Source organism: Macaca fascicularis, chromosome X (genome assembly GCF_037993035.2).
Source record: "Macaca fascicularis isolate 582-1 chromosome X, T2T-MFA8v1.1".
NCBI classification, from domain to species: domain Eukaryota; kingdom Metazoa; phylum Chordata; class Mammalia; order Primates; family Cercopithecidae; genus Macaca; species Macaca fascicularis.
In genome coordinates this window covers 121,198,250-121,218,835 of record NC_088395.1, presented here as the reverse complement: position 1 = coordinate 121,218,835, position 20,586 = coordinate 121,198,250, and the positions used below count along the sequence as shown (strand labels likewise).

General features: G+C 33.7%; 1 protein-coding gene across 3 annotated transcripts in view; it reads right to left on the bottom strand.

Annotated features, from left to right (window-relative positions):
* Positions 1-20,586, bottom strand: part of HTR2C (5-hydroxytryptamine receptor 2C) — a 294,885-nt gene that overhangs the window by 52,667 nt on the left and 221,632 nt on the right. For 2 of the 3 annotated variants that reach the window (XM_005594407.5, XM_074029302.1), the window contains one exon: positions 7,191-7,296. In XM_005594407.5, the coding sequence (XP_005594464.1) occupies positions 7,191-7,296 (106 nt within the window). Of the gene's footprint in view, positions 1-7,095; positions 7,297-20,586 lie in introns of all 3 variants that reach the window. The other variant, XM_005594406.4, reaches the window with a different exon arrangement.

Sequence of the window (20,586 nt, the reverse complement as noted above, 5' to 3'; positions counted from 1 at the left end):
TTCCCATTCTGCAGGTTATCTGTTCACTCTGTGGATTATTTATTTTCTGCACAGAGGCTTTTTAGTTTAAACCCCATTTGTCTATTACTGTTTTTGTTGTTTGCGCTTTCAAGGTCTTGGTCATGAATTCTTTGCCTAGGCCAATGTCCAGCAGAGCTTTTTCCTAGGTTTTCTTCTAGTGTTTTTGTAGTTTCAGATATCACATTTAAGGATTTCATCCATCTTGTGTTAATTTTTGTATATGGTGAGAGGGATGAGAAATTATTTAATGGGTACATCGTACATTACCGAGTGATGGTTACACTAAAAGCCCAGGCTTCACCACTATACTCTATATCCATGTATCAAAACTGCACTGGTACCCCCTAAATTTATGCAAATTTAAAAAAGAAAACCCTGTAAAACAATGTCACTCTTCTTGCTGATTTTGTTTTGGAAAATATAGCTTTTTTTACAGAGCTAATTATTTATGTTAACATGTAATTGGTTTACTACTGTTATTTTAAATAAAAGTAGACAAAAATAATTTAAAATTTTAATTTTAATTTCAAAGACATTAAGTGCTGATGGATATAACTCATATAAAGGCAAACTCTTTAGAATCCTCAATAATATTTGAGTATACAAAGATCATGAGACGAAAAAGTTTGAGAATTCATAAATTAAACAATTAAGTAATCACTAGTGAATGCATAGAAGACAGATTGGTTGTGTGGTAAAGCTAAAAAATTGATTCTTATGAGATGTATTATAAATGTTGATAAGGAAGACGTGAGAGTGACATATAGGTTTGGAAGACAAAGTGGCCACTGAGGGAAGAGAGAGACCCTCTCACATTGTTTTATATTGTTTTATACTCAGTACCTCTTTTAAGAAAAGCACCAAGGAAGTGAAACCAAAGACAGGCAGCCCGGCGCCAGGCCGGAAACCAGACCTGGGCCTGCCTGGCCTAAACCTAGTAATTAAAAATCAACTCATGACTAAGAAACCAATGTTATCCATAGATTCCAGACATTATATATTGTGTTGAAGAACACTGTGAAACTCCCTGCTCTGTTATATTTCATTCTGACTACCAGTGCATGAAACCCCTGTCACGTTTCCCCTAGATTGCTCAATCAATCATGACCCTTTCATGTGAAATCTTTAGTGTTATAAGCCCTTAAAAGGGACAGAAATTGTGCACTCAGAGAGCTCGGATTTTAGGACGTTAGCTTGCCGATGCTCCCAGCTGAATAAAGCCCTTCCTTCTACAAGTTGGTGTGTGAGAGGTTTTGTCTGCGGCCCATCCCGCTACACCACCACCTAAATTAGTATATAGATTAGAGAAAGCATTTTTAAAATTCAGTTGTTCATTTTTTCTTAAATTATAAATTTAAGGAGATCCCTATCAAACTATCCAGGCTTTTAGAGTAGAACAAGGCAAGCTAATGTTAACATTAATATGGAAAATTAAACTTTCAATAATGTCTATACAACCTATAAAAAATGCCTAATGAATAGGGACTAACCATGTCAGATAATAATATTTATGTAATAGCATCTATAATTAAAAGTTGAAATTGGCATTTGATTAGATAGAGTAGTGGAATAGAATGTAAACTTCAGAAACAGGTCCAGGCATATAAGAATATCTAATATATTATAAAGATGGCATCTCAAATCACAGGACAGATGGACTTTTTAAATAAATGGCATGAGACAATGGAAGAATTAGTTTTAAGAGACTAAAATTGAATGTGTATATCACAACATACAATAATAAACTCCAAATGTATCAGACCTCTAAATGTAAAAAATGAGAAAAATATGTGTGATTTATTGTCTAACCTGAGTTGGGGGAAAGGATTTGTTGCTATTACTCTCAACATAAAAAGGAAATCTGATTGACAAGATGAACTACATGAAAATAAAATAATTTTGTATGGCAAAATACCATAACTATATCACATAGCAAACAGAAGATGTTTTCATTTATAACATGTAAAATGGTTAGTGTCTATAATTTATAAAGAGCTATTAAAATTAAGAAATAAAAATGTAAAAAAATCAGAAAAAATGAGCAAAATGACACTTAAAACTGATTTAGCAATGGCACTTAAGTGGTTTTCATACGTTTAATCATATGAACTTCAGTCAAATAAAATAGATGCAAATTAAAACTACACTGAGGTAACATTTCTCACTTATGGGATTTTGCAAAATTTAAAAAGTTTGAAAATAAACTTCATTAGCAAGGCTTTGGGGAAACAGAGGCTTTCTTGCATTGCTGGTGGGAATGCAAAATGGTTCAACCCCTTACTACATATACCCCTTGATCAATCAACTCCTGATATAAGAATTTATTTAGAATATAAATTCTGAATACATTTGAGCAAGAATTTATTTAAAAGAGAAACTTCCAACAATATGAAACACACACGTGAATGCGCACACACACTCACACACACACACAGGACAGACACACACACACACACAAAATTATTCCTAGTAGAATTATTGTTAACTTCCAAATATTGGAAACAACTTACTTGATTATACACAGAAGATTGGTTAAATAAAGTATATCTACAAAATCTATTACTAGTGAGTGTAAAAAAATAATAGAATGAATTTAGCTTTTAATTGGAGTATTTAGGCCATTTACATGATAAAGTTGGGTGTATAGCTATCATCTTACGAATTGATAGAGTGATTCCCAGGACATATTACCAAGTAAAAGAACAAAACAAAACGAAGTATTAATTTGTATGTAGCATTTTATATTTTAATTTAAGAATGGAAAAATAACAATATGTGTATTTGTGTATAATCAATTTTTGCAAAAATAAACTCAAGAAGTATGCCCTAGAAACTAATGAACAGGTTAACCAAGGAATAGAAGAGGAGCTGACTCTTCTCTGAGTATATTATTTGCCTAGTTTTGACTGTTGGAGAATCATATTAAGGTTTTACATATTAAAAAATAGAGTCAACAAGGTTGGGGGATGCATGCAAAAACAAAACAAAATCCCCAAATGTGAACAATTGGTATCACAACCACGGAGAAAAAAAATTCAAACTAATCCCAGCATTTTGAAGACAATGCTTTGACTATAAAAATTCAAACTAATTCCAGCATTTTGAAGACAATGCTTTGACTATATGCTCTTGGTGGAAATCATTCTAAAGATAAAACTGCAATGAAAATTTAAACATAGCATTTCATTTATTGGTAGTGGTATGTGTATAGAAATTCTGAAAGTAATTTGTTGTATTATAGGATATAGAAAATATGAATAATAAATATATCAGTGGTTTGGGGACAAACTTACTCACTGTGAGAAAAATGAGGAAAAATAAGGAATTGGAAAGCAGCAGAACAATCCTGTGTTCATGGATTGGGATTAAAGGTATTGATATATAGGAGCAATGATATTAGCAATGACCTTACTGAGCTTCTACATCTTGCTTTATAAAACAATTGCCCACTAAAAGAGTTTCTTTTAAGAAATGACTAATTTTGGAACTGGAGCATGGGAAGTAAAAGGTGAGTCTGGCAAATGCTCAAAAGCTGATGGAGTATATGAAAAGGAGTTCTTATTAGAAAAATATGAGACAATTTGAGCATCAAAATAATTAAGGGCAATCATGAATCATATATATTACACTGAATACAAAAGAATCCAGGAGTCCCCACCAACATGAACTAATAAATAACAAAGACTTGGAGGGAAAGCCCTTCCTTACAGTATAATACCAACAAATAAAGGCAGAAAGAATAATAAAGTGAGAAAAATTATCATTGTATCACCTTAGTAATAAATAGCTTAGGGAAGAATCATCAATGGATTTGAAATCCATTAGGCCAAAGTTTATTGGGAAACAATTTCTTAATTTCCAAATATATGAAGGTTTTTCTACTATTTTCAAGTCATTTCTATTTCTTTTGAATTTCAGCCAAAGAATAAACAATTTATTCCAACCCTTTGAAATATATTGAGGAATTACTTTATGATCAGTTTTGATAAATATTTCTTGTGCAATGATTGGAATATGTATTCTTCACTTGTCAGTGAGTTCAGGTTTGTTCATTGTTTTCATACAATCGCTGAGAAGGATGTGCTAAGATCTTATGCCATGACTGCAGACTTGTCTATCTGTCCCTGAAGTTCTGTGCTCTTTTACTTTATAATGTATATACTATGTATATTACATATGTATCTACATATAATTACATACAAATTTATTACATTGTCTTCCAGGTGTATTAAATCTTTCATCATTAAGTAATCTTCTGTTACTAGAGTATTTGGTTTTTGCAAAAAGTCTATTTTGACCAATATTAATATAACTATACAGTCTTTCTCTTGGATAGTGTTTAAATGGAGGAATTTTTTTGTTTGTTTTCATCCTTTTACTTTCTTTAGGCTTTACATATGCCTTTTGTAACATATAATTGTCTTATTTTTCTGAAAGCCTATATGACAGTCTTGGAATCCTTAGTGATTAATGTAATTAAGGATATGTTTGGTTTTAATTCTGCCATTTAGTATACATTTGATTGTTTTCTATCTTTTATTGGCTCCTTTTGGATTTATTTTATTATTTCATTTTATCTTTTATTTGCAGGGACAGAGTCTTGCTCTCTCACCAAGGCTGAAGTGTCGTGGCATGATCGTAGCTCACTGCAGCCTCAAGATGCCTGAGTTCAAGTGATCTTCCTGCCTCAACCTTCTGAGTAGCTAGGGCTACAGGCACATGCCACTACACCCAGCTAATTTTTATTATTTTATAAAAATCTTCTGTAAATTTGGAAATTCGCCATCTCTAATCTGCTACAGAGTTCTTAGGTTTTCATTTTTTAATTAATTTGTTTTGTGTGTGTGACAGAGTCTCACTCTGTTGCCCAGGCTGGAGTGCAGCGGCATGACCTCAGCTCACTGCAGACTTGACCTCTGGGAGTCAAGTGATCGTCCCGCCACAGCCTTCCAAGTAGCTGGGATTACAGGCGTGTGCTACCATAGCTGGCTAATTTTTGTATTTTTAGTAGAGATGGGGTTTCCTCATGTTGTCCAGGCTGGTCTTGAACCCCTGGCCTCAAGTGATTCGCCTGCATCGGCCTCCCAAAGTGCTGGGATTAAGGGTGTGAGACACTGTACCTGGCCCTTAGTTTTTCATACTATGCTTAAGCTCCATATTTTCTAGGTGTTTCTCAAATCTTAATGTCATTCTTTATAGTTTGCACTTTCTTGCTGAAGTGTTTAAGATCAGCATGTAATTTCCATGTGCACATTCTAAATAATTATTTAAAGTCTATGTCTGATAATTCAACTATCTGAAATGTTCATAAGTTTATTTCTATTATCTTTTATTGTCCCATACCTGATTCATGTTGTATTGTCTCTTCATATATCTGCATATCATTGTATTTCAGTGACAGCATTTGAAAATTATTGAAAGAAATAAGTTGAAACCTAGGATGATGGTTTTTTTTGTTTGTTTATGCCCCAAAATTGGAAACCTGAATAATATGAAATCATCTTAATCCAATTTTAAGGCCCAAGATTTCTCTCATTTACATAGATGACGAAGACTGAATTCCATGTCTATGGTGATTTAATCCTGGTCGATCCTTATTCCTAGTGTCTGGTTCTTTGTGATCCCAGAATTAAATTCAGGTTGACTGGCCCTTGCCAGACTCTGTATTCGTACTTTAGTCTCCTTTGCTTGTGAGTCAGAAATGATCGTCTCCACCTGTCAGTCATATCGTCAGGTTTATCATGCATCATTGGCAAAAGTGAATTAGAAGTCATAATCATTTTTCTTGGGTTTTTGTCTTTTTCTGGATCTTAGCCAATAACAATTTCTACTTCATTAGCTTCTCAGGGGTTTTAGTATTTTATCCATGTGTTTATTTTCCTTTAGCACAAGAGTCATTGCAAATTACTCAGTCTTTCATTACTAGAAGCTGATGCAACAATATTCTATTTTGTCTGTGTATTTCCTTTGTAAGCACCATAAAAGCTGGTATCTTTTTAGATGAACTCTTTGGGATGGCCGGGGCAAAATCTGTGAACCCTTGAATTTGTAAGTCAATTTGTTATGTAAATTCCTTTTTTTTTCTTTTGGGACAAGCTTCACGACTTTTTATTCAAAGGTGTCTGTGCTATACACAGGCGGAACAATCTACAATAGAGCAATCTTAAAACTTAAACGTATTTGATCAATAAACCCAGAGTCAAAATATTTAGATCATATTAGTGAAGATTAAATAGAAGTATTGATCTTGTTGCACACTTTACCTGAATCTTTTACAAAAACATAAATTTGAAGAAAAATTATTTAATGGGACATAAGTTAAACTCCAACTGGAAGAGGAAAAAAACAGGAATGTAAAACCCCTAAATTCCAATTGTTTAAATTTCTTGGCTTTAATATTAGCACTGTTAAGGCATTTATGAATACCTGAAATATAAGCCATAAATGATCATTTCTTTCCCTTTAAACTGCTACAAATCTTTAAAGAAACAAGTATCTTTTTTTTTCTTTTTGTATACCCAGAATTCAAGAAGACAATTAAAACTGAGAGAAAATAGTACATTTTAGGTGTCATAGCAATGGAAATTTAGAAATATTTACGTCATGAAGATTTAGATTGTATTATTAATTTTTCTACTGAAAAGGATAGGAATTCAGAAGAAAAATACTAAGGTTAATATTCTGGGATACATGTAACTTTTCAAGATAAGATTGAAAGTTATATTTTTAAAATTTAGACTTTAATTTAATTAGACTTTATGTCTTTCTCATTTTCAAAGCATTTCAAATATTTCAAATATTTTGTATCTGTGTTGCAGAATTCATTGGCATCCTACGCATAAAATAATTTAGCAGCATAAATGGAAACTTTATATTTACATATCATACACATTACATTCCTTTCATTATTGTTAACCTAAATATCAGATAAATAGGTTAAGAATAATTACTAAATAAAAGAACCCGATCAAACGCAAATGTTACCAGTCGACGTCTGTACGTTGTTCACAGTACATAATCCGAAAGTATTGAGCATAGCCGCTGCAATTCTTACGGCCAAAAAGTTTTATTTACCTATAGAAATTGCCCAAACAATAGCAATCTTCATGATGGCCTTAGTCCGCGAATTGAAACGGCTATGCTCAATAGGATTACGTATTGCTACATACCGATCCAGCGATATAGCGCAGAGGTGCATGATGGACGCTGTTGAAAATAAAACATCTAAAGAAATCCAGACGGGGCACAAATATCTAGGTAGTGGCCAGACATAATCTGAAAGAGAGCAGAGAGAAGACAAGAACATGTCATCCAAATTGTACCGACTATAGTCTTAAATTTTAGTCTGCTTATATTTTCCACTCATATCTAAACCTTTTAAAGAAAGTGAAATTTAGGAAGCATTATTTTCCGTAGTGATGATGATCATCATCATGATAATGATACTGTCAGTGTGACATACATTTTAATGAGGTAAAATTTAAACAACATAAAATTAATCTCTTTATAGTGTACAATCCAATGGCATCTAGTACATTCACAATATTGTGCAACTAGCACCTGTCTCTACTTCAGAAACATTTCATCACTCCGAAAGGAAACCGCATACCGTTAAACAGTTACTCCCCACTCTCCAGTCAACCAGCCCTTGGTAATCTCTAATTTGCTTTCTTTCTTTATGGATTTAACTAATTTGGATATTTAATATAAATAGAATCATACAATTTGTGACTTTTTGTATCTGGCTTTTTTCACCTAGCTAATATTTTTGAGGTTTACCTATTTCGTAGCATGTATCAATACTTAATTCTTCTTTGTGGCTGTTGCTGTTATCAATTGAGGTTTTTGTTTTTTGTTTTTTTTTGGAAACTGTTGCAAATAGAATTGCTTTGTTAAATTCTTTCATGGATTGTTAATCGCTGTGTATAGAGCTACAAATGTCCTGCAACTTTGCTGAATTCATTTATTAGATCTATGTTTTGTGTTGACTCTTCGGGATTTTCCATATATAAGATAATGTCTTCTGCAAATAGAAATAATTTTATTTATTCTTTTCCAATTTTCCTCTCCCTTTTATTTCCTTTCTTTGCCGAATTTCTCTACATAGAATTTTCAGTACCATGATAAATAGAAGTAATGAAGGTGGGCATTCTGCCTTTTTTCCCTGATCTTAGAGGAAAATCAGTCTTTCACTATTGACTGGGTTTTGTTTTCATTTTTGTTTTTTATAAATGCTTGTCAAGGAAATTTTCTTTTATTCCTAGTTTGTTGAAAATTTTTTTATCATAAAAAAGTGATGGAGTTTTGCAAATGCTTTTTCTACATCAATTGACATAATCATGTGGTTTGCATACCTTCATTCTATTAATGTGATACATTACATTGATTAGTTTCTGTATGTTGAATCCCTGTGATAAATACCATTTAGTAATGGGTATATAATATGGTGCTGAATTTAGTTTGCTAGTATTTTATTGAAGACTTTTGCATTTATGTTAATAAACAATACTAATCTACAGTTTTCTTGTAACATCTTTAGTTGGCTTTGATATTAAGATAGTGCCAGTCTAATAGAATGTATTACAAAATGTTTCTTCATCTTCTACTTTTTAGAAGACTTTGAGAAGAATTGGTGTTAATTTTTGAAATGTTTGGTGAAATTCGAAAGGAAAATTTCTTGTCTTGAACTTTCATTGTCGAGAGGTATTTGATTACTGATTCAATGCTGTTACTTTTTATATGACTCTTCAGATTCTCTATTTCTTCTTGAGTCACTTTTGGTAGCCTGTGTGTTTTTAGAAATTTTTACATTTCATGCAGGTTATTTAATTTACTGGTGTATAATTGTTCATTGTATTGTTTTATAATCCTTTTAATTTTTTTTTTTTTTTTGAGATAGGATCTTGCTCTGTTGTCCAGGCTAGTTTGCAGTGGTGCAATAATGGCTCACTGCAGGCTCAAGCAATCCTCCTAACTAAGCCTCCTGAGTAGCTGGTGCAACAAGCATGTGGCACCATGCCTGTCTAATTTTTAATTTTTTTTTTGTAGAGATGAGTTTTCACTATGTTGCCTAGGCTGGTCTTGAACTCATGGGCTCAAGTAATCCTCCCACCTTGACCTCCCAAAGTGCTAGGATTACAGGCATGAGCAACCACACCAGGAGGATTGGTCAGCCACTCTTTTGAATTTCTGTAAGGTTAGTAGTAACGCCCCCACTTTCATTTCTGATTTTAGTAATGTGTGTCTTCTCTTTTTTCCTTAGTCTATCTCAAGATTTGTCAACTTTTTTGATCTTTTCAAAAAAAGAAAAACAACTTTTGGTTTTATTAATTGTCTTTATGTTTTTCCTATTCTCTGTTTTTTAAATTTCCACTTTAATCTTCATCATTTCGGTTATTTTGTGAGTTTGGGTTAAACTTGCTCTTCTTTTCTAGTTTCTTATGTTATAAAGTTAGGTCATTAATTGAGTTCATTTTATTTTTAAATGTAGCCATTTACAGGTATAAATTTCCCTCTGAGCACAGTTTTTGAGGCATCCCATAATTTTTTGGTATATTAAGTTTTCATTCTGCCATTCTCCAAATATTGTTGAATTTCATTTGTATTTTCTTCTTTCACTTATTGGTTGTTTAATATTGTTTAATTTTTGCATATTTGTAAATTTTTTGGTTTTCTTTCTGTTGCTGATTTCTACTTCGAATAATAATATTTTAAATGTATTAAGATACTTTGAATAATAATAATATTTTAAATGTATTGACATTTGTTTTGTGGTAAAACTTATGGTCTATGCCAGAGAATGTTCCATGTGCACAGGAGAAAAAATGTATTTATTGTTGTTATTAGATGGAATGTTCTATATTTGTCTGTTAGAATTTGTTGTTTTATAGTGTTGTTCAAGTCCTCTATTTTTCTCATTGATTTCCTGTCTTGTTGTTCTGTCCATTATTGAAAATGGAGTATTAATATCTGTAGGGAGACCCCCTAAAACTATTGCTATGGAATAAAAGATGAAATGCTCCTGATTATTGTAAATACCAAATTGCATGCAGGATTGTGTAAAGACAATGCCAGGTTGGACTGCCAGAATGAGCCAACAGCGCATGATGTGCTTACCCCTGCAGAGAGCCTATGAATGGACCTGCAGTCAGGGAGGTTTCACATCACCAAGATTCCTATCCCAGAAAAGCAGATGTTCATAGCTCTGGGAATGGAATGCGACCCTTGTGGAGAGCCTATAAACGGACGCATGAGGAGTGCCTGTCCATATGGATATGATAGGGCTATAAACGCCCTAATCTTGCCATGGCTCTTCTAGGCCTCTTTAGGGTTAAGTCATACTCCCTTCTGAGAATTTCTGGTCTAACCGGTTGTCTAGCTTCATGTCTTGTTTCTATGAATTGTTTGTAACCAGCTTTTCCTGCAGCTGTTACTGCTGATTAATATCTTGCTAATCATAGGTTATGGAAAGACTGTGTTTCTGTTTTAAGGCTCTGTTACTTTACTGATTACTAATGCACACACTGTAATGTAAATTCTTATCTCTGTATACTGTACTTCTGCATACAGATGTTATGTTAAAGAATTACTTCTTCCCCATGTGACCATCTCACCTCATAATCAAATGAGCCTAAATCCCTCACTAACCTACCCCCACCCTCACTAAACTTAATAACAAAGGCAGGCATATCCAGTGCATTGGCAGCACCATGGGACCAGAAGGCAGTGAGCCCCCGGGACCCAGCTTTCACTATCTTGTGTGTGTCTATTATTTCTTGACCTGCCAATCTGCCTGGGAACAAAGAAAGAGCCCTGTTGCATTGCAGGCTGCTGGCCAGATCCCACAATATCTGACACCCAATGTGGGGTTTATAGATTTATCTTTTTCTCCCTTTAATTCTTTTATTTTTCACTTCTGTAATTGTTGGGCTCTGTTGTTAGGTGCATATATGTTTATAATTGTTATATGTTCTTGATGGCTTGAAATCAATAGATGGTGTTTTTCTTTGTCTTTCACAACAGCTTTCTTCTTAAATTCTATTTTGTCTGACAAGTTTAGCCACCTCAACTCTCTTTTGGTTACCGTTTGTATGGAATATCTTTTTCCATCCTTTCACTTTGAACATACATGTGTCCTTATGTCTAAAGTGAGTCTCTTATTGAAAGCATATAATTGGATCATGTATTTTTATCCATTTTGCTAGTGTCTGCCTTTTAACTGGAAAACTTAATTTCTTTACATTTAAAGTAATTACAGTAAAGAAAAGACACCTGCACCATTTTATCTATAACATATACTGTTATTGTTTCTGTCACTGCCTTCATTTGTGATTAAGTGATTTTTTGTGATTAACTGATTTTTTTGTAAGGATTCTCTTTTTGTCTCTTTCTCTTTGTATTATTTTAATTTTTCACTTTGGTTAACCTGGGGATTACAATTATAATCTTTCTTCCATAACAATCAAGTTTTAATTATAGATACTTAGTTTCAATAGTATACAAAGATTTTGCTTCTTTACATCTTCATCCTTTATTATTTGTTATTGTCATAAATTACATTTTTTATATATTTCGTGCTCATTAATATAGATTTATAATTATTGTTTTATGTATTTGCCTTTTAAAGGAAATAGAAAGTCAAAACGGGTGTAACAAATCCATAGTACAATTCCACTGGACTTTATATTTGCTTTGTAGTTACTTTTATTGTTTTTTATTTCTTTATATGCCTTCAAGGTACTTTTTGGTATCCTTTCATTTCATCCTGAAGGACTCCCTTTAGCATTTTTTTTTTAGGGTAGGTCCACTAGTAGTTAACTCCCTCTGATTTTTTGTTTTTGTTTTTGCTCTTTTACCAGGAGTATTTTAATTTCTCTATTTTTGAAGGATAGCTTTGCCAGATTTAGAGCATTTAGCTGACAGTTTTTCTTTCAGTACTTTAAATATGTCATCTCACTGCTTTCTGGCCTCCATGGTTTCTGAAGAGAAATTCACTGTTAAACTTGTTAAAGATACTTTGTATGTGATAAGATGTTTGTCTCTTGCAGCTTTTAAGATTCTCTCTTTGTCTTTCAAGAGTTTGCTCATACTGTGCCTTGGTTTGGATATTTTGGAGTAATTCTTGCTTAGCATTCATTGAGCTTCCTGGATTTATAGTCATGTCTTTATTCAAAGTTGGAAAGCTTGTAGTCATTATTTCTTTAAATATTTTTTTCTGATTCTTTTAATCTGTCGTCTCCTGGAAATCTCATTGTGCATATATTGGTACACTTGATAGTGTCTCAAAGGTCCCTTAGGCATTGTTCATTTCTCTTTATTATTTTCTCTTTATGCTCCTTGGACTGGATAATCACAACTGACCTGTCTTCATGTTCTCTGATTCTTTCTTCTGTCTGCTAAATTCTGCTGTTGATTCCCTCATGTGAATGTTTCATTTCAGTTATTATAATTTTTAGCCACCATATTTCCATTTTTTTTTACAGTTTTATCCCTTTAATTATATTCTCTATTCCTTGAGACATTGTTCTTCTGGTTTGCTTTAATTCTTACTCCATGGTTTCCTTCAGCTCTTTGAGCACATTTGAGACAGTTGATGTAAAGTCTTTGTCTATTAAGTCCAATGCTTGGACTTCCTAATGATCAGTTTCTATTCTATTTTGTTTTCTGAAAATAGGTCATACTTTCTAGTTTATTTGCATACTTTTTAATCTTGGTAAAACTTGGACATCTTAATATTACAATGTGGCAGATCTGTAAATCAGATTTTCTTCTCTTCCTGAAGTTGTTGCTACTTGTGGACTGATTTTGTTTGCCTGTTTAGTGATTTTTCAAAACTATTTTTATAAAGTCTGTTTTCTTTTTTCTTGGTCTTCTGCGGCAGCTAAAATCAGCATCCTGTTAGTTTGGTGGTTCCTAGCACTTTTACAGGGGTTTGTTAAATACCGGTAGGCAAAGACAAAAAAGGAATAAATACTTTCTTACTTTTTGCAGGTTGGCTCTGTTTGGGACCTTCCTTCAATGCTTAATGAGGTTGTTTATAACTTTGCCTTAGCCTCAACTTTATACTTCAGCAGAATCTCAGAGGCTTATGGACAGCCCAGCCACAAGTGGAAGAATAGTGTCTTTCCAGGCTTTTTCTAAGCATTCTGACATCCTTAGGCATGTCATGTGTAGCTTTTTCCATTCTCTGTTATATTTGAGTGCCTTAAAAATAAAGTTTTCTTTCTCAACGTATCTCCATTCCCAACCTCTTTCTTCCCAGGCCATTCAACCTGTTTCTTGTTTGTGTGGTCTAGTGTTACTCGTCCTAGTCTGTTGCAAACAATGCTTGTGTCTTTTAATAGTTTTGGCAAACTCCAACCAAAACATCATCTGAGCCCTGGAAATGCTCTTAGTCAGGCAAAACAAAGGCACGTTATTGTCCCAGTCCTTCAGGGGGCCATCAGGGAAGTCTAAAAAGACAAGCACATTTCTTTGAGGAAAAAATCTGTATTTCTTTGGCACTAGCAACTTGTATCAAGAGTGCAGGCTTTCATACTCAAATTAGCTGCATATCTGGAAATGGGATATGGTGGCAGGTGGCTTAAAATGCTACAGTGCTCCCTTACTGCAAAGCAGTGGGTTTCTTCTTCATTTAGCATTACCTTGTTTTAAATTTTTGATTTGATGTTTGAGTTTCATAATAGTTGATTCTGACAATTATTTCCAGGTCATTTTGTTGCTCTTTTGGAGAGACAGAACACTAAAGTTCCTCCTCATATAAATTACTTTAATGTTACCTATTTATTCCTTAATTTTCCCTATGTTAGCTATTTGTTTTCTATGTGCCAAACATTTTGTTAGATACTAGAAGTAAAGATTAATAAGTGGCAGAAACTCTTGTTATTTTTACTTTTAACAGTTACCAGATGAATTACTGTTGCCATTTTCATGATAGTCTTTGGTGTGGCATTAAGTTTGACTTTGAGGCTTTGAGCTGGTGTCAAAATTAGTAAAACATTCCAAGTAAAAAAAATTTTTTTTTTTTTTTTGAGACAGGGTCTCCTCTGTCACTCAGGCTGGAGTGCAGTGGCATGATCTCGGCTCACTACAAGCTCCGCCTCCTGGGTTCAAGCCATTCTCCTGCCTCAGCCTCCTGAGTAGCTGGGACTACAGGCGCCCACCACCATGCCTGGCTGATTTTTTGTATTTTTAGAGACAGGGTTTCACCGTGTTAGCCTCAATCTCCTGACTTTGTGATCGGCCTGCCTTGGCCTCCCAAAGTGCTGGGACTACAGGCTTGAGCCACCGTGCCCGGCCCCAACTAAGTTGTTTTTAACATTGGTATTCTTACTTGAAAACTCGAGATCTATATTTTCAGTAATACTAAAGTTTCCATATAGGAGCATCATTAAAAGTTTAAAGTGTTTGTAATTGGCATCTAGAATCTAGCAACTGAATCAGGCAAAAAATCAACTTTTAAGTCTGCTATTGGTGAATTGTTTTATGATGTGTCATATTCTAGTCCGTTGGAGTTGTTAGTGAGAATTATCTTAGATACTGGGCTCTTCTCCCATGCAACCTTAGTAGGCATGACTACCTTACAGGATAAACAAACAATTCAACAATTCATAATCTTGTTTTCTTGGGGAAGTAAGGAAAAGCAAGGTGAAATGTGGCTGTTGAAATATTCTGGAAGGTTAACCAGCATCTTTCCTTTGGACATTTTTGGTTTCTTCCAGAATGGGCTGAAGGATATGTCAAGATACAGACTGATGAACTGGTCCTTCATTCTTGATAATAATGAAGCAGTGATCAAACCCCTCTACTTTTAATGTGAACATTATTGCCCATTAATAAGAGATCTTGTATAACTCATTATTCTTTTATAATTCTCTTGTTTAGGTTGGTGACATTCTCAACCTTCACCAGTATGTAACGCGTTCTTAGATGTCTATTAAAGGCAGTAAAATTGCCCTTTTTCGTTTTTCCATTATAAATGGTGCTGCTTCAATCTATATGAATTATTCATACATATTTGGATAGTAAAATTTTCTTAGATTAATCCTTAGAATTTATACTTATGATGCTTGGTATTTGCTGAGCTTCATGAGTCTGTCAACTTATGACTTTCACCAAATTTGAAAAAATTTCAGTCCTTATTTTTGCAAATAGTTTTTGGTCCCATTTTCCCTCTCATTCTCTGGGTCTCAAATCACATGCATGTTAGAGCATTTGATATTGTTTCACAGATTCCTGAGAGTCCATAATTTTCCTTCTCAATGTGTTTCTCTTTGATCTTAATTTCAGATGATTTCTATAGATCTATCTTCAAATGCACTATTTTTTTTCCTGTCATCTCCATCATACTGTTAAACTCATCCAGGATAATTTTATATTTCACATATTATTTTTTAGCCCACAAATTGCCATTCAATTATTTTTGTTGTTTTTATTTATCTTCTGAGGTTGCCCATTTTCAATAATTATGAGCATGGTATCGATATAAATATAATAGCAGCAATAAAATCTTTCTCTGTGAATTTTAACATCTGGGTATTCTCAGGATAGGTCTCTTAAAAGTCATGTGTGTGTATATATGTGTGTGTGTTAGTGCGTGTGTGAATGAGTTGTCTTTCCCTGTTTCTTCTTAAAGTAAAATATTTTAGATTGTAAACTAAACATTGTGAATGCTATGTCGTTGAGATGCTGGATTTGGTTCTTTTGCTCCAAAGAGTATTTGTGTTTTTGTTTTTTTCCAGCAATCAGCTTGGCTGGACTCAAACTGCTATCTCTTTCATTTGGGCTACAGTTCAAATGTCAATTCAGTTCATTTATCATTTGTTAGGCTGCTGGCAGGATATCCCAGGCAAGCATGGTTTAAATGTCATCTAGAGATTTAGGCAGAGTTTATGGTTTCCCAGAGAAGAATTTGTGGTTCTCTCTATCTCTACCTTTTCCTGGGTGCTCCTTCACCTTCCAGTTTTGCAAATTCCTCAGGTTCTTTAGACCATAAAAACTGAAGACTTTTTTTTTTTTTTTTTTTTTTGAGACAGAATCTGGCTCTGTCACCCAGGCTGGTATGCAGTGACACTATTTCAGCTCACTGCAATCTCCACCTCCCAGGCTCAAATAATCGTACTATCTCAGCCTCCTAAGTAGCTGGGACTGCGGGCACTGGACACCCTGCCTGGCTAATTTTTGTATTTTTTGTAGAGATGGGATTTTGCCATGTTGCCAGGTGGGTCTCTTAACTTCTGACCTCAAGTGATCCACCTGTCTTGGCTTCCCAAAGTGCTGGGATTACAGGCATAAGCTCCCACAGCCAAACAAACAAACAAAGTTTTTTTTTAATTGGAGTTTTAGACACCGCTCATGGTAGAAATTGCATCTTCCTCTTAAGTTGTAAGTCTTGACAGTTGGAAACTTAACTACTGTTGTTTCTTTCTTCCAAGTGTTGTGATTGCTAAAATCTACGTTTTGGATTCCTGTCCAATACCTTACGGTAGTTGTTCTTTGTGTTTTGTTCTAAGTTAGTAGCTTTTATCTGCCAAAAGTTTAGCAATAGAAGCGCTTATATTGCTATACTAGAAATCAAGCTACCAATTATTAGAATTCAACCAGTGCAATAAGGAAAGGAAATACATCACCAGAAGCTCTTCTAACCAAAAATTCATTATTGTTCATCATTTTCTTATAGCTCCCTCAGATTGTATCCACCATGGAAGTTGATTGTGTGGAGGGTTTGTGTATTGTCCTTGACATGTTTCACTTGCAGAAATTATGTTTCCAATTGTGCTTCAAATGCACAAGTATCTCCTGATTATCACTATGTGGAGAATTCTGTTGCCATAATGGTTAGAACATAAGCTCCATTGGTTCAGTAATTATTGTTTATTTTTCCATTATCCATAGTGCATAGAACAATGTGTGGAGTTATGTGAGCCAGCCATATTTGATACAATTAATATGTCAAAGGTTTGAAGGGAGTTGCATAGCAAAAAGGCTATAGCACACTTCCCATAGGGGAGGCCAATTCATAGTTGAGGGAAACGAAATCTTATTTTCAGGGGCAAAAAATTGTGTATAGCGCTTCATAAGACATTTTTATATGTTTGTTCATTCATTCAAATGTTACATGATTTTTAATAACTCCAACAATCACAGGTATCCCCACCAATAATAAAAAAGGCAAAGACTGAATATAAGACATTGATCTTTCAGTTCTTTTGTTCAAAGAAAATAAAGGACTTTATTTTAATGAAGTAATGTAGACAATCTTTGCCTCTGAGAAAAGAATAAAAGTTCAGTATTATGATAATTTAATTAAGATGTATGGGAATGTGGGGGCAACTGTGAAGTAATTCCAAAGCTAGAACTTGGAAATAAAAAATTATAATTAATCTCTTTAAGTTAGCATATATGAAAAGATTAATAGCCATGAAAGTTTAAAAATTCCTCAGTACATTTTATAAAACAATATAGTGTCAATAGCAAAACTTGAAAAACACTAAAAAAGGAGACTAGAGAAAATAGCATGCATTATTATAGATTCAAAGTTCAAAATGAAATATTAACAAAGAAAACCCAATAAAGTATCAAAAGAACAACACATCAGAAAAAAACAAGAGTTCTTCCAGGAATGCAAAGGTGATTTATTATCATGAAATCTACCGATATATCCCTTATATTAGCATTTGTGAAGAAATTTTTGGTCTTTTAATAGATATTGAAGAGTAATTTGATTAAATACGGAAGTCATTCCTAATTAAAATTTTAATGATGGAGGCATAAAGGCAGTGCCCTTAATTTTGATAAAGATAACTTACTAAGAACCTACAACAAATATTATAAACAGCAATACAATAAATGTATTTCAATTACATTAAATTTAGAAATTGGACAAGATGCCAGTTTACCCCATTACTCATTATCATTATGCTATTAATTTTCACTATGATAAGAGTATAAACTAACTTATATAACTTTGGAAAATAAGGTATAAAATGATCTCTTGTTTATTGGTGATTTGACTGTAGGACTAGCAAATTGGAGACTCTTCTAAAAACTATACTGGATTAACTGAGAGAATATAATAGTCTGACTGGATACAAGATAAATACAAAATAATCTAGAGGTTTAACTAGTCCAAGAACAAGTGCTAGAGATAGAAAAGGGAAAATAGTCTATTTGCAACAGTGACAGAACTCATTAAAAATCTTATTAAAACTTTTAACAAGATAGTTACGGGTCCTACATGAAAATACAACCACAAAACCTGCACATGTACCCTCTTAATTTAAAACTAGAAAGATTAAACAGCAACAACAAAATAACCACCAAATCTTATGGAAAAATGTAAATCTAAATCTAAAGAGATATTATGTCATACTATATTCTTTGGATGGCACAATGTAGATCCAAATGTATTTACTTGTGATACCAAATATGTAAGAAAAAATAACATCAACCATACACAGATTCTTTGAATAAATAAAGGGATTCTTTCACAACATACTTCATGAGGTCAGCATAACTTTGAAAATAAAACTTGAAAACTTATTACAGTAAACAAATAAAGGAGAAAATTATGTGAGTAAGTCAATGTATGCACAAATTTTTAAATATAATTCAACATAGTTCAAGTTAAATAAATTTCAGCAAACTAAGATTCTAACTTTCTTAAACTCCTAAAGAATATCTCTCAAATATTTAATAATTAAATGTTGGAAAAAAACAAGAATGTCTACCATCACAACATCTATTCTGCATTGTACTAGAGTTACTTATTAATGTTTTATGAAAGTAAAAATGTTCAGGACTTAAAAGGAAAAATGAAAACACGATTGTGTACATAAAAAAATTTACAGATAAATGTTGAGTATTAATGAGTTTGGAAAGATTGTTGGATATAAAGTCATTATCTAAAAAAATAAATCAATTTTGTTTTCATAAAACAACATACAATGGTAAAATGACATGTTCTACAAAGTTACCAATTCAAAGTCTTTCAAGTCTGGCAAAACTGAAGTAAGCACATTTCATCCTATCTCTCCTGTAGATTACAACTAAAACCTGTGCACATATACCCAAATTAAGTAACTGAGGTATGTGAAGAGTAAATAACAGCAGACTAATTGGACAAGAAAATAAAAATTTTAAAATGACCAATAAAATAATTATTTTCCTGTCCCTTCCCACTCCCCTTGCCTACTGGCTTAGATTTTAGTGCAGCCAAAATTCTTAGAACTGTGTAGTGGATGTGCAGAAAGAAACCTCCAAGAAAAATGTCATCTTCCCAGGGGACAAGGAGGACAGGCATATGACAGAAAGATTTCTTTGCTTCTTTTTTTCTATCCTGGCATAAACGGAGGCAAGCATCAATCATTAAGCTGCCCATCTATAGTGGCAACACCACTATACACCAGGAGCTCTGCAGGCAACTAAAATTTTGAGAGAAAAAATGTCCTACACTTTGAGCAGATAAAAGAGGCCCTTGAAGTATGAAGAGTGTGGAGGTAATCCCCAATAATTATTTTCTCTTTCATTTCTCTCACCATTTTGCCCCGAGGCAGACCCCATTGCAAGAAGTACACAATAACATGAAGAGTCTAAAAACTTGACTTTCTCGTCACAGTACCAGAAAAAGGGGCCTCTGGGAACTGTAAAATGTGGGAAAAATCCAGGAGATGATGAGGCATGAGAAATAGATCACTCAAATCCTAGTCTCATATATGAGCTGCATATATGTAGACCTGACCCAAAGCAGTATAGCAAAACCTTGAGAATTGAATTATGGGGCAGACCACTTCCCAGGTCCTAAATAGGCTCCTGGATGACACACATGGCACAAATCCAAATAACATTCCAAATACTTTGAAAACCAAATTGACACATGAAACAAAGCTTACAGAAGGAAGGTTGGTACTTGAGATCTAAATCTAACCAGACTGATTGCTTTTTAAAAGGACAAAAGTCAATATTCTTAAGAGAATATTAAAAAGACCCAAAGTCAGGAGTGATCCCTAAGAGAATGTTAAAAAGACCCAAAGTCAGGAGTGGTGTCAGCAAAGATTGTGTAGTAGGGAACTCTGGGGTCTGTCTATCCACAGAAACACTCCTTCCCCGCAACCAAGAAAAGGACAAAAACTGTCAGAATCAATTTTACTGGAACTCTGAGAAATAGTCAAAATTTTACAGCAATCAAGCAAACACTTAACTAGGAAAAATAAATAAATGAAACATTATAGGAGGAGGTCTTTGTGGCATTTTAACTTATGCTTACCCCACTCACTTCCTTGGTATGACGGCAGTCTTGAGATGGCAGCCCACATTCCCCATGTGGATACCTCATCCTAGAAGGAGCACGGTGAAATTTTTTCTCAAGAAATTGTACCTGTTTGTTTTAATGTGGCTGTGGTTTCCCCGAAGGACTGCTCTTCGGACTTCCGTTTGTTTCACTTAATTCAGAACTACATAGGGTAAAATGGCTACATGGAAGGTGGTCCAACAAAATACTAAAAGGCAAATGAGTAAACCATTGCCAGATGGGGCAAAAATACCCCATAATGTTTGGGAAAAACAATA